This window comes from Chroicocephalus ridibundus, chromosome 3 (genome assembly GCF_963924245.1).
Source record: "Chroicocephalus ridibundus chromosome 3, bChrRid1.1, whole genome shotgun sequence".
NCBI classification, from domain to species: domain Eukaryota; kingdom Metazoa; phylum Chordata; class Aves; order Charadriiformes; family Laridae; genus Chroicocephalus; species Chroicocephalus ridibundus.
Genome location: NC_086286.1, coordinates 118,838,026 through 118,863,275, shown reverse-complemented (window position 1 = coordinate 118,863,275; position 25,250 = coordinate 118,838,026). Strand labels below are relative to the sequence as shown.

At 42.4% G+C, this 25,250-nt stretch overlaps 1 protein-coding gene across 1 annotated transcript in view; it reads left to right on the top strand.

The window, feature by feature from the left end:
- LDAH (lipid droplet associated hydrolase) overlaps positions 1–25,250 on the top strand; it is a 131,458-nt gene that overhangs the window by 101,561 nt on the left and 4,647 nt on the right. Inside the window, exon 6 of the mRNA XM_063330554.1 lies at positions 10,876–10,958. Coding sequence (XP_063186624.1) covers positions 10,876–10,958 — 83 coding nt within the window. The remainder of the gene's footprint in view (positions 1–10,875; positions 10,959–25,250) is intronic.

Here is a 25,250-nt window from a genome sequence, read left to right as displayed (position 1 = left end):
TCATAATGAGCTCTCTTTTATTAAATGCCTCAAACACAGGGGAGGACAGAGACCAGCTGGAAAGTGTTATTTGGCTGAAAAATACAGGAATTAACTAAATGACATTCAACCTGGAAAAATGACACTAATAGAATACATACAAAGAAAAAAAAATGTATCTAAAGCATAGGTTCTCTGTAGGTGGGGAACAGAGTCAAGGGAGGCCAGGAGGGGTGATAAATACTGACAGTGCTGCAGGGTCTCAGAATACCCTATAGAAGTACAGAGAATACCCACAGCCTCCACCACAGTCATAGAATCACAGAATCTTCATGATTGGAAAGGACCTTTGAGATCGTCGAGTCCAACCAAACAACCTACAATCTCTGCCACTAGAGCATGCCCTGAAGTGCCACATCTAGACGTTTCTTAAACACCTCTAGGGATGGTGACTCAACCACCTCCCTGGGCAGGCTGTTCCAGTGCCTGACCACTCTTTCAGTAAAGGAATTCTTCCTAATATCTAATCTAAACCTCCCCCCGCAACTTCAGACCATTTCCTCTGGTCCTGTCATTGTTCACCTGGGAGAAGAGGCCAACACCCACCTCTCTCCAACCTCCTTTCAGGGAGTTGTAGAGGGCAATGAGGTCTCCCCTCAGCCTCCTCTTCTCCAAGCTAAACATGCCCAGCTCCCTCAGCCTCTCCTCATATGCCCTGGTCTCCAGACCCCTCACCAGCCTGGTAGCTCTCCTCTGGACACGCTCCAGCACTTCAATGTCCCTCTTGTCCAGAGGGGCCCAGAACTGAACACAGCACTCGAGGTGAGGCCTCACCAGTGCCGAGTACAGAGGCACCATCACTTCCCTGCTTCTGCTGGCCACGCTATTCCTGATGCAAGCCAGGATGCTGTTGGCCTTCTTGGCCACCTGGGCACACTGCTGGCTCATGTTAAGCTGGCCATCCAGCTTAACATGAGTCACGAGAGGATCACTGGTCCCTTCCAGACTCCTCCAGTTCTAGCTACAGAAACTTTATTCATTTCTCGATGAAAAAAAATCAATACCTTAGTACATGGTGGCCTTAGTAAGACAGCATAAGAAGTCTCTCCACTCTCTCTATTCATCTGCTCAGGGGGTCGGTTGGTCAAACTATGATAAGAGAAGTGTCACCAGATTTGCATTTGGGAAGCGTAATGAAGGTAGGGCTGCAGTCTCCTCTTCCTCTGAGTTTGTCCACTCTGGAAAATCATACAGTATGTTCTTCCAAGGTTAATGCTGTTGAAATTGGGCTGTCTGGACCTTGAAGTGAAAATTTGGCTTCGTGTTTCTCCCTGTACCCATTCCAGAGCATAGCGCCTACTAACTAACAAAATAGAGCAATATTTTGATGTGTGGGACTTAATAAATTTACACCTACAGCCACAATCTTGTTGATAGAGTCAACATAATCTGAAGCCAACAGCAGTAGGGAAATGAAGTGAGCTCGGGTAACCCTTTGTAGTATTATGTTTATTTTAGTCTGATGAACAAGCTATTAAAGAATGTGTGTGTGCATCCATTAAAGTGTCCAGATTGGGGCTATCTTCACAACCACTCATTTTTGTTGGAAAAGGAACTATTCCGATTATTTCCTGAAATTCATTAGCCAGTGAAGTTGAAAAGGTGGGGTTTTTTTGCTTTGTTATTGTCAGTGTTGTTTCATTAGTATGGCATCTCTTTCTGTCCATTCTTTCTGTCACAGTAAATTCATCTCCTTAGCCCAGCAAAGAATACAATATTGTTTTTACGTAATTAAGATACCGACTACAGAGCAAAACCACACGAACGAGATCTATCATGACACCACAACACAGAGTTGATTCTTAAATTAATCAAGGGCATGCATATCTCTCAAAGTTTGTCAGGGTTAAGTCAGAAATACTTAAGCCTCTTTTATATTTTCTGGATATGTGCCCTGTGCGTAAGTGATTTTTTTTAAGATTTCTTTCCACACGGACATAGTTCCAACTCGTCTTGAATTTACACAGACAACATAATGTCACCCCTCCGTTTCTAGTGTGAGTTTACAATTAATCGAGCCCTTATCTAATCTTTTTCTTGCGAATAAGCAAGCAAATGATCGTTGCACGTTCAATATGGAAGCAAGAAGTTTAAAGGCTTGAGGAAAAACACATATTTCAGTCCAAGCACAGGAAATCTCTGTATTGCTTCAAGAATCGAGTATAAAGAGAAGTTTATCTGTCCTGAGTTAGAATCAGGTTTCTTCCCTGAAATTAACACAGCTTTCCAAGTTCCAGTATAGATCTGTTGATATCTGTAGAGTCAACTGACAACATACTGGTTTAGGATATAGCTCTAAAATCCTTAGAAAGGAATAATACTGCGGCTAGACATGTGTTTCTTCAAAAATGGAAAATCTTCTATTTCATACATTATTTGCTTAAGTGCATTGTGGCTATATTTGTTTGAAGTTCAGCTCAATAGATACAGGTATTCATCTGACAACTGGCTAATTGAATTGGTGGCTAAATAACCCTAAGCACTGGAAAGCTTGATTGATTTCAGTCATTATTGTTTGTGGAAACTAATAATTTAGCTGAAGAATATTAAATCCTTGCTGTGACACTTTGGGTTAAAGAGCTACCAATGATATAAAGCACTCTTTTCTTTGCTGGATCCTTGATTTGAGCCCAATCGGGGTTCCCCTATCACAAAACCCCCACAAATAAATCAAACACGTTTTGGCACAGTTTGTCGTCTCTGCTTAGCAAATGTATGAGACTAAACTGACACTGATCCTTAATCACCTTTAATCCATGGAGAGGGAATGATCCTACCAGGGCAGGAAAAAGGTCACTGGCAGGATCATGGGGAGAAACTAAGTTGGCAGTTAATTTCATAAGCCTGACCTGGGAATAAATGAAGGGCTTCCACTTTTGAGGTAATCTGTGTATACAAAAGATCTGCATATCAAAAGTTAGGATATTTTAAGAAGGTATTTATGCATTAAAAGCACGATAAACACAGTATTTGTCTGTTAAAACTTTGATTTCACTTTTCAGCTCTTATCCAGGCATTATTGATTATGATAATTATATAGTTAACAATAGATTTTTTCATTATTAAACTCTGGTGACCTGGTTATGAATTACAAGGGGTATCAGCAACTAGAGATGGAGTAGAATGTAATAAAAATGCTTTAGGGTTCTACAGCCGTCGCCAGGTAAGTTGGCCACTTTCTGTAGGTTTGCAACCACGTTTTCTTCTTCCTTTTTTTTTTTTGAGAGATGCTTTCCTTTTCCCAGTTGCTATGTGAAAAACCCACGTGAAGGAATATTTACAGAGGCCATGGTACTGCAAAGTTTCATGTTATATGCTTCGCTTTCTGTGCTTTGGATTATCCCGCTGACCCAGGCTGACTCATAATATATCAGTCCAGCACATGCATAAGTACAGATTTGAAGGAACGGGATCAGACCATGAAAATTAAGAAAAAAACCCCACTGAAATTGGCTTTAGACTGTTAAACCAGATAAACAAATTGAATAAGCAAAAATATGTTGGCAGGAAAAGCTAAAGAGCTTCTATACGTTCCTTTCCTAGAAATCCTCGGCTGATTCAAGACCAAATCTTTAGGAGCCTGTTTCTTAGGTGGGAATCGAGAGCGCAGAGGCACTGGGCTTTCGCCGTGCAGGCAAAGGATGAGAAAAGAATAAGCTTTGTTCATTTCTTCCAAAGTCTTTTCTGGAGAGGAGTGCAGTTTATGTATCCTCAGTGGATGGAGATGGCTTCTGAGTCAAATCTCTGCGCCTCAGGGTTTATGATTCAGCTCCAGCCTTGATAATACAAACCGTCCATGCCAAGTAAAGTGCGCTCGGGTCGTTGTGCGGGTCTCTGAGCGGAGTTCTGAAGGGCTCGCATTCGTGTCCGTGAGAACTCCCATCTCATTTGGGGGTCTGAATATCCAAGTTACCAAAGGAACCGATGTATTTTGGTGTTGACCTCGTTTACACACCTCATCATAGCTGTGCTGTAGTGGGGTTCTTCAGACGCTTGATGTTTTTGTGATTTATCACAGGTTTAGTTCCTCCTTCAGCAAGCAGGTAGAACTGGCTTGTTTCCAGTACAAAACTGTGTCAACTGCACAACTTTTCGTAAAGCTCATGCAAACACTGCATACGCCTTCATTTTATGATAAGATCAGCTTATTTCAGCTGAACGAAATATCAGTTAGGGATTGAAGGAAGACATACCTAGTTCAAACTATACGGTAGTTCTGATCCTTCAAATATTTACATTATCACTATAAGCATTCCTGTTAAAAGCAAAGAGGCGGCAGATCACGTGCAGAAGTGCCTGTGCGCGCAGAATTCTGCCCTCCGAGCCTTTGGCGTTGGTTTCGCTAAGCCAGTTTAGAGAAAGATTTGAAGCTCAACAAGTCAAATTTTCTCACAGAGACACATCTTGACCTTGGGTACTTACAGTCTACCCCATAGCTCTGTTTTTCATGTATTCTTCGTCAGATAGCTTTGAAGATTTTGTTATTTGCTCTCTGTAAAATGCAGTGTTCGAGGTAGCAGTGGGCAGTTCTAAAGGGACATGTTCAGTTTGGCTCTGTAAATTTCATTATTGTTAAAGAAGTATATTTTTCAAGAACTAATTATGTTTACACAATGCTTTTTCACTTCAAGTATTTTTAAGGCAGTCTACAAAACCCACTTCATTGTCATAGCAGCCTGAAGCTTGTTTTTAAAATGAGGAAGCTGAGACATACAGATTTTGTGACTTGCACAGGGTCTCAGAGGATTTCAATGATAGTTCAGAAAAATTCCAGGCCTCCTGACCTTTCATCCCACATTCAGTCCTATCTTTCACATGTAATGATTTTTCAGAATACTAATTTCGATCTTATTTTGTCTTTACTAAACCCCAGATATTTCTCTCTTCAATGAGGAGTGAGATAGAGCGGTGAACGCCAAACAGATTGAAGCTACACGTTCGCCCTAACTTCAGCACAGGCACCAAGGTCACAACTCCGATACAACTTCCACACATCCCATTATGGGAATTCCCCACTTCTGCGTTTTGAGCCAGGATTCTGCAGACTCCTGTGCTTTCTTTTGCGCAGAGACTCATTCTGCAGATTTCGGTGAGACAGCTTCATCACTTGGGACTGGGGGTCTAGGTTGCATTTTATCTTGTGCTTGAAATCGTGACGATGAAAACCAGTAAATATTTGTCCAGGGCTCTTGGTAATAGTTCTGGGAATCTTCAGAGATTTTCAGCGAAAGCAAGCATTAGCACTTGTTGGAAGTCTTCTCAGAGACTGTAACACCAGGTAGCAAGAACTGACAAGGTGATCTCACAAGACGACCTTTCCCCACGTAGCCTAAAGAAGGATTTTGGAGGCCGTTCATTTTGCATGTCTCAGCTTCTGGTTATGCCCAGTTCGCAGCCTGGTTTTCAGAGCTGCTGAAATGCTCATACTGACAGTCCCTGGGAGCCTTTTGAGATGGCTTTTTAATTACACACAAAAGTGAGTGAATTCTTCTGAGTTACTTCCTTTGAAAAGGCAGCTTGGTATTCCTGAAATAAGGAAACAGAACAACCTTTTTTGAAAAGGAAAGAACTAAATATTCAAAAAATGCCAAGGTTAGTGAGTATAGCATTAGGAAATAGCAGGGAGATTTCTCCCTGAACTTGTGACTTAGCTTTGGAGAAAAACAGCTTTTCTGAAGAACCCCGGTTTGACATTCCACAGCAGCAAGAGAGAAAGTTACTCTTCCTGCTCTATCGTGCTATCTCTTCCAATACAGCTTTACACATAGACATTAAACATCTTACAGTGTAATGTGGATTACAGGGAAACAGCAGATTTAGGATATTTTGACCTTAATAAAGATTTTTACAGTGTCTCCTGTTATATTCTTATAAAAAAAAAGTATGGGAAATATGACATACCTGCAACAACTATTAGACAGATACATGAATGTCAGGAAAATAGGATTCAGGAGGATTTTTGAAACTGGAAAGATGCAGCTAGCAGGGTTTTATAACAGTCTTATCTTCATTCCTTTACTATTCAGTAGTTGTGTGATGGAATACAGTGTGTGTTTACTGAGTTTACAGATAGTACGACGCTAGAATACGCTGCACATTTGCTGGAGAGGGACAGGATCAAAACGACCTTCACAAGCTAAGAGAAGAGGCTGGGGGGCTGGGAGGGAGGAATGCTGTCATTCCGTAAAGAGCCAAGTTGTTCTGTACGTCAATTAAGTACAAGGGTGGTAAGTCATTGCTTAAGCAGCAGTTCTGCAAGAAAAAATCCTGGGAATATCATGGGTCACAAGCTGATGTGGGTTGACATGTCGTGTCGTAGAGCGACAGATGTGATTTTGGTACATGCGAAGAGGTACATGGGCTGAAAGAGCTGCAGCTCAACTGTTGAAAAGAGAGACATTCTCCAGCATAAACTGAAATGCTGCGTCAGTAAAATTCAAGAGAGAGATGAGCCGCCGGACGTATCTAGAGGAAACGAAGCAAGAACGATAGCAGCCCTAGGGAACAGTACCTGAAAGGAGAGATTGTTGGACGTTTAAGTTATCCGGCCTTTGTAGATGTTTGCCCTAAGATTAATTGCATTAGCTGTATTCACAATTAGAGGAGCTCAGGGCAACAGGCTTAGATGTGAATGCGGCAAATACATACGCTTATCAGTTTCCTGTGGCAGTAAGGTTCATAGTTAATTGCATATGACATTAAAAAAGTACTTCCTTTTATTGTTTTGCATTTTTAGTGTATTATGCTGTAAGAGAGGGAAAAATAGTGTATGATGAAGTATCACTGACATAATGGGAACAACACATCCTTAAATGTACTTTGTTTTCACCACCATTCTCAGTTTTGCAGTGTCCCACAGAGGCTGTGACTGTCAGTGTACGACACGGTTCTTCAGGTGTGCTCATGTTATGTGATTTATATGACATTGCAGAATTCTCTATCATCATCCTCCTATTATTTATGTGACATAGTTATGATTTTACTGGAATTTCGAGTAAATGTGCACAGTGAATAACAGCCATCATAGGGGTCTCTGGGTTTCTGATTCCATTCCTTGTATTAATTTAAAAGCTTGCAAGGGAAGAGAATATTGTGTCGTTTTTCCACCTGTATGTTACTTACCGTTTTCTTCAGTTTGAATTTCATTTGCTAGCACGTTGCTATTTTTCTCTCTCCTCTTTAGGTCTCTCTCACATTTTTCACTGCCTGATCCTCACAAACTGACTAGCGTTGTGTCCTTTGCAAATGCTAACAATAAGCTGCTTATCCATTGACAAGACCATTAAGAAATAAGTTGCCCATGACTTTAATATGAAGCTGGGCTATAATCTTAGGCCAGGATTCATCCTACCTCAGTTTAGGCACTTAATTCAAGCTGGGCTGCTAAAGGTCTAAAGGCCTTATCACTGAAAAGACAGTCATCTTGGGAGGTGATTTAACCCACCCCAGAAGTGGTCAAATCAGCAGGTGTGTTCAGTGATGAGTTACAGGTTATAGTAATAATCACTGCTTCCTCAAACGTATTGTGATAAATCTAGACCTTATTCCTTCCTGTGATTAAAACCATCTAATCTAATCTAATCTAATCTAATCCTAATCTTTGTTCCAGAGAATTTCTTAACACGTTACGACCTTTCATTTTACAGCTGTTTAGTTTCAACCAAAGTTTATTGTGTGAAATGTAACAGAGAGCTTTTAGAAGACCAGTAATTTCGGTCATGTGGTTGTGTTTATTGAAATGTTCGAGAAATTATAGATCAGTAAAATGCTATTTTCCTTTGTAAAATCAGTAGCAATTGGACAGTATTTTCTACTCCCCAAACCACTGGACAGGGTGATTCTTACGCAGCAGGATCGTTATCAGCTCAGCAATTCTGTATGTAGGGTTCTTCAAAACTCTTAAATGTACCTGCTGTATATTCTGTGTTCTCCGCTGTTGCTACTTCTCAATACCTCACTACTCAAAGAGAAATCATTGTTACTGCCAGAAAAAGTTTATAGGGAACAGAAACCTCCTGAATGTTTTGAACAAGAAAGGTGCGTGCAAAAAGAAAGGGAAAATCATTTCGCTCCCAGTTATCTTCTGTCGTTATCAAACGTTATCCCAATTATCTTCTTTAGCCACTCCCTTGTCCTGTACAAATTCTGTTGTAGGCCTCTTGTTTCTGATATGCTTAAGGAATATTTTATCGTTTGTTTTTAAATCTTTTAATGTTTGTTCTTGGAAACCTACTTTTGCACTTTGCAATTTCCTCTTACTTAACACCTGCTGAAGTTTAAGTTCCTGTTTATTGGCTTCCCTGGGATCATGTTTCCAAAATTTGAAGGATTTCTGTTTGGTTGAAATAGACTCTTGAACCTTGCCATTCATCCGGTTTAGCTTAATCCTGCCTTCCTGGTTCCCTTTCTTGCACAGCACACAAGCCTTCAGAGACAGTTCCTTCTAAAGCACTGGCATTATTGCATTTGCTGACTTACAGTTTTACTTTTAGGATCTTTACAACTAGTCTAAGTTTACCAAGTGTATGAATTCCACTTTTTTTTATTGCAAAAAAAAACCATCAGCAGCTCACAAATACGAGCAGAACCCACCAAGAACAAGAGGTAGGACAGAGAAACCAGTAAGATGGAAGAAGGGGAGCAGGAGGGTACTTACTCTTCCGACTCTTGCTGTACGACTGAACTGGAGGTGGAGAGCTAAGATGTGTGCCCTTCTGAAAACAAAAGTGTATAATGCATCAGTGATTGGAGGTGAACTGAGAAAAAGACGACCAATGTCAGGGCATGATCTTAACATCGCTGTAGATAGCCAGACTTTCACCAGCTGCACCACAGGATTAGGTGACCGGGTTGCTAGACACAAAACTGCATGGAGGTCCCTCTGCCCAGTCCAATAGGATGGGATGGGCAAATTTGCTGGATTGTCTGTGTGATGTCACATCTGCAACCCTTTCATCTCGTCTAGGAAAGTCAGAACTTGCACTAGCTGCGTTCAACATTTAATTGAAGAAGACAGAGCTCTGTAGGCATAGAACTGAATTGCATCTCCTTTGGCTGGCTCAGAAGTAGATGCTACTTTCTAGGATTTTATTTTTTTTTTAACTCGAGACCACTGGCTTTGTCTTTTAACATTTGATCTCTGGAGCCATCACTCATCTCCCTGGTGGCGTTCTGTTTCCTTAGAGCACTCCTGGAATTCAGCCAACTCCATGTTTTGGTCACCACCAAAGACCTATGTGATTGCCATTTCCTCCCCTATTACACATTGTGAGAATATATTAATCCTGTCTCAGAGCAGAATCAAATCCAACACTGTCATTAACTATTTGTGCACAGAACTTAATTGGTTCAGATTTAAAAGATTGTCAGAGTCTTTCCATTTTGTTCTGTTTTTCAGGAGAGGATTTAGTATTTTAGAATACTTTCAGTCATTATAGGACCTGGAAATTGAAAAGTTTTAAGGTAATTTAGCCATTCAGGGTCTTCCGTTGGTTTTGCAAACTGGTGAGAAAAGAATATTGCCCTTCATTACCACATGTAGGTCTCTGTGATCCAATAAGCGTAGAGGCTTCAGATTGTGAGGACAGGAGACGCTTGGCCATCTTATTAGTGCAGTAAGCTGACTGGACAGTAAAAAAGGGTAAAAGAAGTGCTTGTTTTTTGAATAGTGATACATGCACATTTCTTCAGTACAGCACTGCTGTCAGAAATGGGTAGCCCCTGTCACAACTGTGTAAATCTGAACACCCTTTGGAGGACCTCTCACTGCCTGCAGACATAATGCAACATTGATGGTCACGTAGCAACTCTAGATTCTGCAGTTGAATACCTGAGGTTTATTCTAGCAGCAAAAACTCATAATCTAACAGTTATGTGCTTGTGCAAAGCCACGTTTTAGATTGTGCGCTGAAATTTCTTGCCAAGCTTCCGTAGGTTGTGTTGTAAGAGAAGCCAGGCTAGGTGGACACGGTGTGATCCTTCTGTGTCAAAATGTTTACATTTATGAATATTTAGGCATCCAGGCAAACCGCCCCACTTTTCAGAAGTGCTTCGTTCCCACTGATGTCTAACATACATGGGACCTGCCAGAACTCAACACCTCACAAAATTAGCCTGCTTTTAATTAGGTGTCCAAACGTTGGACTCAATCATTTATGTCTCTGAGACAGTATCTTGCAGACCAACTCACAATAAATTGCACTGAGCCATTTTTAATACTTTACATTCCAGAAAGGTAAGGCTTAGACATTTTGTGTCCAGTCCAGTCCTGTCTGGGTAAGTACCGTCAATATTACGCAGGACTGCAATTTTCAATGATACTTGTATTTGCCATTATTTGTATTATTCGTTATGTTGGATATTTGAATGACTTGCATATTGAAATGCCAATAATACAATAATCTATAGATTAACAATGCCTTTTAGTGTATGCTTTGTATTCAAAAGCTGACTCTCGCAAACACCTCATGGGCAATTTCTCACGTTTATCTTTCTAAAAGTATGTAGTGAAAGCTGGTCATCAAAGTTCCTTCAGTGGTCAGTAGAAAGTCATCACTGTGGGCTGATTCAGAAGTCTGTAAGATAAACGGATAGAGTTATGTTCCGAAGATGTCTTTCCATTAGTTATGGAAGTAATTAATTTACTCTATGTGCCTTTTTAATGGTTCAGTTAGGTGAGATAAATTTTACCCTTTCTGTCAGGGGGATTCTTTTCAGTGGTATTGTCAAGGTGATGACTCTTCTATGTGCCTTATTTTCTTGCAGGGTTGGGCCCGTATTGTTTTTTCTAAAAGACTTGCCGTGTGCTTACATTGTTGCATATTTCTTTTTCTGCAGCCAACATCTTGTATATGGCAAGCCAAGAAATGTTGAAGGTTGTGGAGAGAGACAGTACAACCATAAAGCAAAATTTAAAGAAGGTAACTATTTAATCCTCAGAGTTTTCATGGGAAGCCCACATGCGTGGGGAAATGATACATCCAGTTATATTTGTGCAAAACCAGAATTTCTGCAGGATTGATTCTGATTTTGTGTTAGTGTCCTTCCGTTGACTTTGGCAAACCCATTAAAGGGGTCACCAATCATTAAAGTGTCATTGATCCACACCTTTGTACATGTCGCATTCCCCACTGCCAGATGTGCTGTCCCATCTGGTACATTGTCCTTGGTGGAACAGAAACTGTGTATGTTCTGGCCAAGCCTGAGATGTGGTTCCCAGTGAGACCAGTAGTTACCTGGGTTCTGATCAGACAGGCACATGGCCAGCCAGGACATGAGTGCAGGCTGGTTGACCAAATCCTCTGACTTTGCAGCTGGACGGATCAAGCAGAACATGTACCGTCTGCATTGTGGGGCGTCAATTAATATCCTGGGATTCTGCGGACTTGATTTTTCCATGGTATCAAAACATAATGGAGAGGAGTCAGCAAAATTATTATGGCTCCACAGTTTTAGCCATGCAGCTGCACTGTAAGAGAAAGATCATAGAATCATAGAATGTGTTGGGTTGGAAAGGACGCTGAAAGGTCATCTAGTCCAACCCCCCTGCAGTAAGCAGGGACATCTTCAACTAGATCAGGTTGCTCAGAGCCTCATCAAGCCTTGAATGTCTCCAGGGATGGGGCCTCCACCACCTCTCTGGGCAACCTGTTACAGTGTCTCACCACCCTCATTGTGAAGAACGTCTTCCTAATGTCTAATCTAAACCCACCCTGCTCTAGTTGATAACCATTGCCCCTCGTCCTGTCGCTACATGCCCTTGCAAACAGCCCCTCCCCACCTTTCCTGTAGGCCCCCTTCAGGGACTGGAAGGCTGCTATAAGGTCTCCCCGGAGTCTTCTCTTCTCCAGGCTGAACAACCCCAACCCAAAGATCACAGAATCACAGAATGGTTCAAGTTGGAAGGGACCTTAAAGATCATCTAGTTCCAACCCCCCTGCCATGGGCAGGGACACCTCCCACTAGACCAGGTTACTCAAAGCCCCATCCAGCCTGGCCTTGAACACTTCCAGGGATGGGGCATCCACAGCTTCCCTGCACAGCCTGTTCCAGTGCCTCACCACCCTCACAGTAAAGAATTTCTTCCTAATATCTAATCTAAATCTACCCTCTTTCAGTTTGAGGCCGTTACCCCTCATCCTATACAGAAAGTGAATTCCTTAGAGACTGGAGCTACTGCTATACAAGTAAATAAAGTAATTTAGTGGACCTTTCTCCTGCACTGAACTTTCTTGTCTGTACGGATTTATTATTGAAAGAGATCCTGGTACAGTTTTGATCTGGACCGATAGCATTCTTCCAGTCAATTCCCAGGGACGGTTCAGGGGTTGACACAGGCCAGGAGCTGTTCCTAATTGAAGTTTTGATGTGGTCACCCTGTTTTGGAAGCTGAGGGAATTTAATAGTGTGGCCGTGGTCAGACAATTCCAGATGGCTTATGAGCCAGAAAACTGTCACATTTAATAAACTGCTATTGGTGCAGCCTCTGTGTGGGTAGATAATCAGGGTAACATATTATTCTACTGTGTCCACTTCCTTCCCTCCATTTTTTTTGTATCATCCCTGTCTTTTTGCTGGAAGAATGGTTCCAGCACTTGGCACTGGCAGAGATTTTCCTTGGAGAATGGAATTTTCTAGGACAGATGTCCTAGATCTCTGTAAGATTACTTTGTGCCTTGTAAATAGAAATGGTACAAAGTTCACTTCATAAATCAGTCTTTCTTTTTTTGGCTGAAAATGGATTTATTTTTTACTTATCCCATTTGCCTTCTCTGCACTTTGAAAGGTATGTTCAGATGTTTCAGTTCTAGTTTTTTTTAAAGGAGTTGAAATAGCACACGTGAACAAAAAATGCTACACTGCACTAGGCATGCATGGTTTTTCACATTTTTACTGCAGAGCATTCAAAGTTCTCCTGCACTTCAGAGGGAATTTCAGTGAAGAAACGGAAGGGCTGATCTTGCAGATGGCAAATATTCTCATTGTCTTAAACAAAACTATCCATGGGTTGATCCAAAGCCCAATGAATTCAAGAAAAACGGTTGCTTTTACTGACTGAATCACCTCTCCGAATGTCAGGGAGCTGCGGGGTCTGCGTGCTCCCTGAGGGAAAGGGAGCCATGAGCCGAGGGTGACCCCAGCACAGGCAGTGTCCTCACCGAGCAGGGTTCAGTCCCACAGCACCCAAGCGGAGCGAGGTGACAGGGTCCGTCAACTGTCCCAGACAAGGCAAGGCAATGAACCAGGTCCAGCGTCCCTCCAGAGAATCCAGTCAGGAGCAAAAGGAGACAGGGCCAGAGACAGGACAAGAGACAAGGCTATAACGTGGGTTCAAAGTCCATCAAGAAGACGTGACCAAAGACACCTCTCTTATGAGTAAAGGCTGAGAGACCTGGGTCTGTTTAGCCTGGAGAAGAGAAGACTGAGGGGGGATCTCATCAATGCTTATAGATCTCTAAAGGGTGGGTGTCAAGAGGACGGGGCCAGACTCTTTCGAGTGGTGCCCAGTGACCACTGCCCAGGACAAGGGGTACCGGGCACAAACTGGAAGACAGGAAACTCCATCTCAATATGAGGAAAAACTTCTTTCCTTTGAGGGTGGCAGAGCCCTGGCACAGGCTGCCCAGAGAGGTGGTGGAGTCTCCGTCTCTGGAGACATTCCAAACCCGCCTGGACGTGTTCCTGTGCGACCTGCTCTGGGTGACCCTGCTCTGGCAGGGGGGTTGGACTAGATGGTCTCCAGAGGTCCCTTCCAGCCCCTGCCATTCTGTGATTCTGTGACATGACAGAAGGCAAACTGCAGGGTGGGATCCATCCAGGTGACGTTATGTACAATGTGGGTCTGATGTCAATCCAGGACACAGGGCCAGGGCCAGGGCCAGGGCTGGAGACGGATACACTTACAATGTAGCCAGAGAGGTAGAAACTAAAGGCGAAGGACAGAGATGGAGACCCTGGGTCCCTGCGCAGGGAGGGTGGGTCGGGGTCCCAGGCAGGGCTGGTGGGGCCTGTTGGTGCCCTGAAACTGCGGGTAAGGCTGCAGGTTACCGTGTTAGTCTGGGTACAAAAGTGAAGAGTTTGCAGGGGCAAGACTTCAGGTGCTTTTGGAAATTTTGATCACAAGCACACGTGCTTGAAGTTAAGCATAAAAGCTTCGTTGGATGAGGACGACAGTGGTGACAATCAGCTGCAGCTCCAGTGACTTCAGATGCTTCACGTTACAGAAATGCTTATTTTTTGTACTGAATGAAGGCCCATAGCCAGCAGTAAGAGTTTGCAGGTGTCCTAGTCTGCTTCATCTGTGCTTTTGTTGATTCTGTCAATCTAAGCGCGGCTTTGGCAGGCAGGAGCTTTTTTAAACCTGTGTTGACTTTCTTTTATTGATTCTTCTATGTCCTCATACTTTCAAAGTGGCAAACATACTCAAGAAAACAAAAAGCTGCAGCAAATTCATAAGCAGTTGAGAAACTGAAGAAAAAGCGGCTCTAGAAATGAAGCTAATGCTTCTCTTTTTTCATCTTCTAGTAATTTCTGGGAATATAAGAATTAAGGAAAAAATTTAGAGTTGGCATTATGTTAAATTTGAAGTGTATTGACAATAAAAATGGGCTTAACTTATAAAGGTTGGAAGTTTATAAAAACAGGAGCTATAGCCCAAGTTGCTATAGAACTGGCAAGCTGTCACTTCAAAAAATTTATACTGTTTAGTAGTCGCTGTGATCGTATGCTAAAAGCCAATCTTAACACCTGGCTTTGCCAGCTGCTGTGGAATAGAAAAGTTATTTCTGGATCTCATTTGCATTCTGTGATCTGAAGAAGAAAGAAGAAGAGACGCTAAATTATTCCAATCTTTCCATGCTCAGGTTTAACTATAATTATTACTAGTTAGGGACCAGGAGAAATTTTATCTCCAGACACCAAATTCTTAGTCTGACAATGCTAATTGCTCAGATTTATGTTGAAAGAATGGGAGCTGGAATATTGTTTGGATAATTAAGTGGGGTATTTCACTTACAGTCTTCTAAAGACAGAAGTCGTGCACATTAAATAGCAGTGGAACTGTATGAGGAGGATGGAGACCTGTCTTCTAACAAAGTAGTATATGAGAAAACATTTAAAATATTGGCTCTAAAGCTATTTGTCTGGACCAAGCAGTGCATGAATGTAGGCTTCTTACTGCAATGACACAGGGAGTTGTGATAAATCACAGAATCCAAACAAATAAGGTAGGGGATTTGTTCAGCTTTGACGGTTAATTATCGTTAGCTGACTGTGTCCAAGCCGGCTGAGCTACCTTCTTTCACTGTAACACCACCAGCTCCCTTTCCTAACAGAAACTGGAGGCAAAGATACTCCTGCGCTAGAGGAAGTTTATTGTAATTGTTGCTCAAAAGGAAGTGGGCGTAATTCCGTATTCTTAAAGGATGGATCAGCATTGAGCATCGCAGAGCTTTTACAGCTAGAATAAAAATTAAAGAAGGAAAGGGGAAATGGTTGTGTTGGGCATTCACTAGCATGGCTGTGATGAACAATGATGTTTCCGTATAGAGGCTCTCTACAGCACTTAACTTTTTAAGTCTGCATCATGCCACATTCATTGCTTTATTTTAAGACTTAGCCTTATTGACTCTTTTTCTGTCAAGTGAGCTTATAAACCTGTTGCAATCCAGAAGATACTGCATTAAAGGATAAACCTAGGGTGCTTACAGAAGAAATTTTGTTTAAAAAAATCACCCCTCGGATTTTATATTTATTTGGACATATTTTGTTTGTTACTCCATGTGTAGTACACAGTAGTCCTATATTTAAGTATAGGATCTGCTCCAAAGCCCATCTAAATCAATAGAAGAGCTCCCACAGACTTCAGGAAGTCTTGAATCGGTTTGGCAGTGAACTTTCTGTAGTGGCTCATAATTTCTTAAGACCACAAATCATCTCCTCCAGCAACTGAAAATCACGATTCTTTTGGTTGGCGTGTTAAACCAAAAAAGGTTTGTATGCTCCTCGAGTTCAGTTGTGCCAGTGGTCTGGTGTAGCAGATACATGGATTGCGTAAGGAAAAAAGACAGGAAACATCTGAAATAGAGATGCAAAGATGAAAAAAAAGAAATATCTGTTGTCTGAGAAGAATTCTTTTTAATCAAATGGGAAAAAGTATAAACTGGAAGCTTATGGACGCATGAACCTCTTTGCACTCAGATTGAGGAAGTCTGTATTGCGGGTGGCTTATAACCACCTATATATAGACGCTTAGGTGGGGAAGGAATTCAGTTTTGAAAAAATTAAATGAATGAAGTGTATGTTTACCGTTTCCTGCTTATTTCAATGGTATATTTAAAATTTAAAGTAAGACAAGTTTATATCACTCCAGTAATGCCACAGAAAATGTATTCTCCAAGAGCATCAACTAAACAGAAATAGGCGGAGATTTTGAGTAAAAAATGCAAAAATGAAGTGTTTCCTTTGCACAGAAAAGTGCTAGGTTTTTCTTTTAAAAAAAAAGTCTTTGCTAGAGAAGAATTTTAAAACGGAGCAACCAAGAACTATTTTGACCTCTGAAGCAGCTGTTTTGATGTTGCCCGGTGTTTTTGTTTGCCATCCACAGGGGTTTAGTAATTATTCCCAGTGAGAGGAGCATGATGTGAAGATAAGTAGTTAAAAGAATACTACAAATACTTTGCTTGTCCACAGCCTGAGTGAGTTGCTTGCCTACATTTGTGAAAAACCTTCCAAACACTCTTTCTGAATAGGTGCAAAGTGGTCTCTTGAGCCAAGAACACCTCTTTTTTGGCTGGTCTCACATCCTTTTTGGCTTGCGCTCCCTGGAGGTGCAGAGTTGAAGTTAGGGAAGTTACACATGTGCCTGGGGCATTTGGTGCCTGTGTCATTTAACTACGAGAACAACCTTCTCTTTGAAGCACCCGGAATGCCTGATCAGGGACCAGCAGTTTCTCTCCCCGGTGGAAAAGGATCCCAGTGAGCATTCATAAAATTCAATGTACCACAATACACTTATCTGTGGTATTTCACTTTTTCTCTAGCCGAGCTCCTGCTAACCATTGCTCATGCTGTGTGGTATTCTAATAAAGAAGCGATGACATGAATTTCCAGGGGTTTGGGGATGGATATAAGGTGTGTGCTCCGCACAAGGAGCAAAGACAGCAGGATTTCCCCAGCCTTCTGAAGTATACTTAAGAAGTTACCATCCAACCCTTACTACCCCTGAATCGCTTACCTTCCCTCCCTCTGCCACAGAGCTCAGTGCACGGCGGTCAATAAAATTGCCGTTTACAGCCAGATGCTGATGCTGCTGTTGCAAGAGAAATCCGACTGATTCGTTTAGATAAAGTCCCACTGAATGTAGACAGTGTCAGGCTGATATTCAGAGGGAAATACTGTTTGTAGTAAATATGGTTGGAAGAATCTGACCCGGTAACGGTATTGCTTAAATAGCGGCTTCAGGTCTGTTTGTTTTTATTTTGGTATTTATACAGACTTGACTTCTGAAATATTCATGTTCCTGACACATCTAAATATATACCCTCGAAATGCTTTTAAGTCTTTAAAAGTAACATAGATAGAATAAATCAGTTAATCACCCTGGCTTGTTGATAAATCCTGTGCATCCTTTATAACAGCCCATTTTTACTTTGCAATGAGCTTGACCCTTCCTTATCTGTGAGAAAGTGGAGACAGAAGTGGCCTCATGTGATCTCTTGGGTCTACGTGCAGGGCTGGGGGTAGCATCGCTAACAAACTGCAGCAAAGTTAAAGAGGAGCCCCTTCCCCTTCCTCAGTTTACCAAATTTCCAGTTAACACTGACAAAGGCATGAAAACGGGGAGCCTGCAGCCTGCCCCTTTGGTAGGACACCGTACGTGACGCCAAGGAGAGGAGTAACGCATCTTGAATCACGTGCAAAGTAGCCACTACGTCTGGCTGTGTCGCCGGGTTTGCGTCTTAATTTCTCTGAGACTAAAATGTTTCTCCACACCCCTTCCAGGTAGGGAAGCTAGTTTTGTTTATTGTTTATATTGATTTAACAAAACTGGCTACATTCCTTACATTAAATAAAATCACCCCAAATACTTGAACTACCATTGCACCCTTACTCTAACCCCTACAGGTTAGTATTTAAAAATAGCATCACGTACCCCAGATGGTCAACTGCCTCTTCTCAAAACGGTCCAGCAGCAAAAAGTTTGGCTTTGCACTGTCCTTGGAAAGTTGAGAAATCCCGGTTCTGGTAAAAGAAGCTCAGAAGCAAGTTCCAAAGACCTTGCCATCAAACCAGCTGATCTCAACCACGGCAGGATCACGAGGAGAGAGAGATGGTGTCTCAGAGGACCAGATCCCAAAGCCTTTAGGGCATCCTACGGCAACGGCAGTTCTTTGAATTCTTCCCAGAAACTGATTAGAAAAGCCAAAGTACAACTGAAGCAAGCCCAAGAAAAAAGCATGTCCCAAACCAGTCTGTTCCCATGTCATTTATACTTTTCTTTTGGCAGGATAAGGTGGAGACGCTTCCATAATTCCAGAGAAGCTAAGTCATTTTCTATAAACCTTGATTGAAACTAAAATTTAATTCTGGGCTAATGCCTTTTAAACGAGTTTTCATCCAAAAGCAAATGAAACTATTCGCTGGTTAGTGGGGAGAGATGTCACCCAGAGAGGAGCTGCTGTCTCATCCAGCGAGTGCCTGTGGGAGTGATACTGGTAAAAGTTGATGTGTCGGAGAGCAGGATTGCAGCAAGGACACTGGTACCGTCTTGCTTGCCATTGCACGTGTGCCGCTAGTTTCTGTCCGCAGAGATCAGTCCTTCGCTCTGCCGTCAGCTGGAGCGGTGCCTGCCCATGTAATAAGATCCTAAAGTTGTTATAACACGTACCAAATTCCAGAGAGATAGAGGGAAGACGATTAATGTTTTTTAAGTTTTTGGATTTGTTTTTCATTGTTGACCTATGACAGCTACAGCCGAGGCATACAAGAAATCTCTCTGTAATTTATACTTCTGTGAACTGTCATACATGCTAAAACAAGTGCCAATGGAGTCAACTGCAGGAAATCTTCATTATTTTCTTAGAAACTCTTTAAAATGTAAACATCCTGTTGATAGAAATCTCAGATAGTTCTGATGTTTACTTAGCAGCTGCCATCATTGTGCAGTGTCCGCGTACACATACCATACTACAGGGTACGAGGCTGACAGAGCCCCGTTCTCGTTTCTGTTTTATTTTTCAGAAGCTAAGGCTGAAAGTACTTCCGACCAAATTAATGGTAAAACAGCGTACGAGAACGTTGCTGTTGTTTTAAAACTATTTGAAACTTAGAAAATGCATAACTATTGCAAACACAGCATTGAAATGTTAATACTGGCAGATAACCCACGTCCCCTTTACTCCGCCCTCATTGTCAGGTCCCGAAAGAGGACATGTTTTAGTCACTCATAACAAGCAAGGTATTGCATCAGGGATCATATAAAGTCCTTGTCACGTCCAGCGGTAGTTGCCATTTTCCTTCTGAGTCAGGAATACCTGGAAGTCTCAGCATTCGATATTGCAAAAGAATAAAAAATAATCCTCTCAGCCTCATGGCAGAAAAGTGACAAAGTGCAAATATTGCAAAGCTCAAGCCCAGAAGAAAAACAGAAAGAACCTTCTATTTACTGTTTTGTAAATCTGTTTATTTTTAAGCTAGTCTCATTATTTTGGGGGCCTGACTCACCGTTTTTGAACGCTTGGGTTGGCAGCAGCTTTCCATCGCTGGTACGGTGGTTGTGCTGACTCAGGATGTCTTCACAGCCACGCACAGAAAATATGAAAATATGTACTTTACAGATCCGTGCAAACCATACAGTGCACGCCAGCGTTTCCTGCCATTAATGAAGATCCCATGTGCCTCTGGTTACACATGGTTCGTTAATTATGCCTGCCTCCATGCTGCAATAGCAACGCTCGCGGTGTTAAAATGAAGATGAGAACATGTGGATTTTGAAAACCGTCGTTTAAATATTTCTAAAAAGAATCTGCCTTGATATAATTGGAAAATAGGTAACATCCTAACATCTGAACATTTTGTGGCTGTGTGTGACATAGGCAAAGAGCACAGACATTTTGTCATTCAAAGGGAGACCCTCAATGCCAGAAATGACAGTCAAGTATCTGTCAGGTTTCATAGGCCCTGGACCACCATCTGGATCACTGAGAATTTACACCTTAATTGCAATCCTGCTTTTAGATCTTATTGCATAATCCACTAACAGGGGAGCATTTTGAAAACAATTCTGAATTCTGTTGGCAGTGTGTAATTAACAAAGGTGTAAGTTATAGATTCGTTGGCATGTGCACGTAGACACACACAATGCACACACCAACATCTGCACACGAAAAAAGCAGACAAAATAACTGCAGCATCAAATAAAGTTCCCCACGTCTTCATATTATAGAACTGTTCTTAGTCCGTTATAATGTACCCAAACTTTAATTGCATATAAAATCATAGAATCATAGAATAGTTTGGGTTGGAAGGGACCTTTAAAGGCCATCTAGTCCAACCCCCCTACAATGGGCAGGGACACCTTCAACCTGATCAGGTTGCTCAGAGCCTCGTCCAACCTGACCTTGAATGTTTCCAGAGATGGGGCATCGACCACCTCTCTGGGCAGCCTGGTCCACTGGTTCACCACCCTCAGCATAAAAAATTTCTTCCTTTTATATCTAGTCTAAATCCGCCTTCTTTTAGGTTAAAACCATTACCCCTGGGGTTAAAAGCCCTGCTAAAAAAGTTTGTCCCCATCTTTCCTGTAGGCCCCCTATAAGTATTGAAAGGCCGCAATAAGGTCTCCTCGGAGCCTTCTCTTCTCCAGGCTGAACAACCCCAACTCCCTCAGCCTGTCCTCATAGCAGAGGTGGTCCAGCCTTCTGATCATTTTTGTGGCCCTCCGCTGGACCCATTCCAACAGGTCCATGTCTTTCCTGTGCTGAGGGCTCCAGAGCTGGACGCAGGACTCCAGAGTGGAGTGGACGCTGGTCTCTCCAGAGTGGAGCACAGCGGGAGAATCACCCGCCTCACCCTGCTGGCCACACTGCTTTTGATGCAGCCCAGGATGTGGTTGGTTTTCTGAGCTGCGAGCACACATTGCTGGCTCATGTACAGCTTTTCATGCACCAAGTCCCAAGTTCTTCTCAGCAGGGCTGCTCTCAATCCCGTCATCCCCCAGCCTGTATTGATAATGGGGGGTTGCCCCGACCCAGGTGCAGGACCCTGCACTCAGCCTTGTTGAATCTCATGAGGTTCCATGGGCCCACTTCTTGAGCCCATCCAGGTTCCTCTGGATGGCATCCTGTCCCTCAGGCGTGTCAACCACACCACTCAGCTTGGTGTCAGCTGCAAACTTGCTGAGGGTTCACTCAGTCACACTGCCCATGGGATGAAGATATTAATCAGTACTGGTCCCAGTACAAACCCCGGAGGGACACCACTTGTCACCAATCTCCATCTGGACATTGAGCCGTTGACCACTACTCTCTGGATGCAACCATCCAACCAATTCCTCATCCACCAAACAGTCAACCCATCGAATTTGTATCTCTCTAATTTAGAGAGAAGGATGTTGCAGGGGACCGTGTCAAAGGCCTTACAGAAGTCCATCTGTAAGGCCTCCATATCTCCATCCATAGCTTTTCCCTGCTCCTCCCTGCATCCATAGCTCTTCCCCGGTCCACTAGTGTAGTCACTCCATCATAGAAGGCCACTAGGTTGAGTCAGGCAAGAATTGCCCTTGGTGAAGCCATGCTGGCAGTCTTGAATCACCTCCCTGTCCTCCATGTGAATCATTTAGGTTGGAGAAGACCCTTAAGATCATCAAATCCAACCGTTAGACTAATACTAACAGATATTTGTGTGTGGACACCTGAATCGTGCTTTACGCGTTTAATTCTAGGAGTCTACAGGTGCAGTAGGCATTAGGGGTGCAGATGACCCCATCAGAGTCACTAGAAATCTATTGAAGAAGTCAAGGTGGAATTTGTCCCTTAAACATGGACATCTGGTTTCATTTTGGGCACTGTGGAATATTTCCATCTGGCCTCCAGCTGTTTCGCCAGAAAGCTGTCGGTCCCCTGTAAAATCGGTCATACCTGCCACTTTCATGCAGGTGCCTCAGATATCTAAAGCATCACAAATGGCAGTAGGCACTTAGACAATTGAGTTCTTAGTGGAGCCTGAAGTGCAGCTTCACCCACCCTGCAGTAGACACATGTTGTTTCAGCTGAATAGCTTTCTAAGCACCGATGGCTTTATTGAGTATATCTTTCCTTACAGTGTCGTGGAATTTGGATGCCTGGTACACCTGTAAACACCACAGTACAGTTACCTGCATTTAGATCTTTTTATGCTGAACTGAACCCAACCCTGACACTAGGAACAACTGATAGTTTGAGAGATATTTGAGGAGTAGGGCTGGGAAGAGAGGTTCTAGATTCATAAAAAGTGGAAAATTTCTGGGGGAAAAAGCATCTAGGGTTGGAATTGAGATTCAGAATGGGATGGAGAAACCGGAAGACTAAAATTTCGACTTGTCGTGCAAGAATAAGGGATGGACTTGGCAGGGACTAGAATAAGAAGCAGAAATAGTGGAAGTTGGAAATTACTAGGTAAGGAGAATAGATTTGAAGCAATGAGCCCAAGTGGGGTAGAGCAGTCCTGAGACCAGAAAGGGACAAGACAGAGGAAGTCGTACTTGGAAAGACTGGACAAATGACTGGACAGCAAAGGCAGTAGCTGGTAAATATTCAGCCCTTTTCTGTTTGGAATGGAACCTAAATTTCTAGAATCTTACCATTCTTCTTCTCAGAAGGTGTATTTGACTATATTTGCCTTAAAAACAGGAGCAGCACAATAGAAGAGAATTTGTAGAGATAAATAGTTAAGTGGTGAGGACCTGATGTTTCCAGTGTAGGCATCTCAGAGGGTTGTTACTTCAGGCAACAGCTGCCTCGTCCCATGGACTCAATGTCCATTGGTGACTGGAGCTCACTAAGTGTGATCCTGAAGAGCATCTTTGCTTCAGTTTCAGTTGAAAGGGGTTCGTGCACTACTCCACAGTGAGAACCAAAGCATGCTAAATCTGGACAAACGTGACATTTACTTCAAAAACACAGAATAGATCCAAACTAAATCACCAGTTTCTGTGCCGAACACCCCCAGCGTGACACCCAGCAGGAAACCGTCCCATGTTCCTCCGGCCAGAAGCTGACAGTGCTGCTTCTTTCAATTACACCAGTACCTTAAGGGACAGAGGCCTAAAGCAGCAGATCCAGAGGTGCTAACACTGTTGTAGCTGCCACGTGTGAAATACCTGGGTTTTCCATTACCTCCTTGAGGTCTAGCAGGCTCTGCTGAAACCAGTTGATGTTGCATTACCAAGCATTTCAAAGTTAAGTAGCACAGATCTTAATTCAGATACCTTTTATTTATGCATTAAGAGGTGGTCTATCATTAAATCATTGCTTTTCCTTTTTTTCTGATTCATTAACCAAAAAAGCTGTGTTATGAAGGAGACGGCAGGATGCAGAGCTCCTGCCTCATTTGTGACAGACGCAGTAAAATGCCTGTTGAAAGAAACAGGGAACTATACGAAGTAAAACTGGATAGCTCATGGTAAAGGCACCTAAACTTCACATCCGAGAATGGGCCATTGGTGAAGTCATTAATGTTTTTCATAGGTGGTCACAGTTTGTCCTCGATTTTCTAAGTATCTCATTTAACAGGCAACAGGACAAGAGGAAATGGCCTCAGGTTGTGCCAGGGGAGGTTTAGGTTGGACATTAGGAAAAGTTTCTTCACTGAAAGGGTTATCAAGCCTTGGAAGCGGCTTCCCGGGGAAGCGGTGGAATTGCCATCCCTGGAGGTATTTAGAAGATGTGTAGATGTAGTGCCGAGGGACAGGGTTTAGTGGTAACTTGGCAGTGTTAAGTTAATGGTTGGAGTTGATGATCTTAAAGGTCTCTTCCAACCAAAACGTTTCTATGATTCTATGATTTAAGGCCTTGAAATCTTTTTACAGACAGACGGACAGTGTTTCAGAGCACCCGCAAATGAAGTCCAGGAGTGCTGTCCTTTGAGCATAGTCAATACTGTGTAACGCTGCACACACTGGAAAACCAGCTCTAGGTGTTTCAGACTACACTAAACACACTCAAATTAATGTATGTAGTTTGACATTAATTTCTGTGCTCCCCATCTGCAAAATGGAGATAAAAATGGCCACTAAGGTGTTGCAAAACTAAGTTAATAGATGTGGTACATGCCAGAGGAGTGCACGTAAGAAAATAAATTCCGTCTGTAAACGATGAAATACGTAGTAAATAAATCCTCAGACCACACACAGGATTTAAAAACGAAAAGTACTATCAAATAGCAGCTCATCAGCTGAACGTCATCCTGTCAGTGGGCTGAATGAGTCAAGGATCCTTTGGATCATGCAATGAAAGATTGAACTGTAACGCAAATATACCAGGGGCAAACTAAGAATGCACATAAATCTTTTGTTTAGGCATTTCCAAATCTGTGAGTTCTCAAGTTTACAACCCTACCTGGAGAACAGCCCATTTCTGCAGTTCATGCAGACTAAGCCAAGTATTTTATCCACCTTTGGAAGTGTAAATGACTTTTCATCTTTTTCTAAATGATCCTGTGATGAGACTCTGTGCCCAGCCTATCAAAATATCTAATGATTTCAAGGACTACTCCATTAAACTGGAGTTGCTCCGTTTCTTTTTTTTCTCAGTTTCATAATCTTTATTTCTGTATCTGCTGGTAACGGAGCCCAGGGTTAAACATAATTCGGTCAGATGTTTGGCTTTCAAAAAGCCTGAATGCTGCTGGCCATTTTACGTTGGCTTTTTTGAAGATTTTTTGTTAGCGTGACATCCTGTGATTTATGAATCGAAGGCAAGATCAAAAGAAATTTCCTGCTAAAGCCAATGACATACCTTGTTTCCAGCAATTAGTGAGTGACAAAAGATGTTTGTTAACATGGAATGGTTTATGTTCTATGTTCTACATATCCATAGAAGTACAACTTTGTGTGTCTGTGCAACTGAGATACTGTATTTTGGATACAGCCAATAGTCAGTAACGTCCAAGATTTGGGTACGCTTCAACAAGAGAAAAGCGAGTTAGACAAAAACTTGTAACGTTTTGTGAAATGC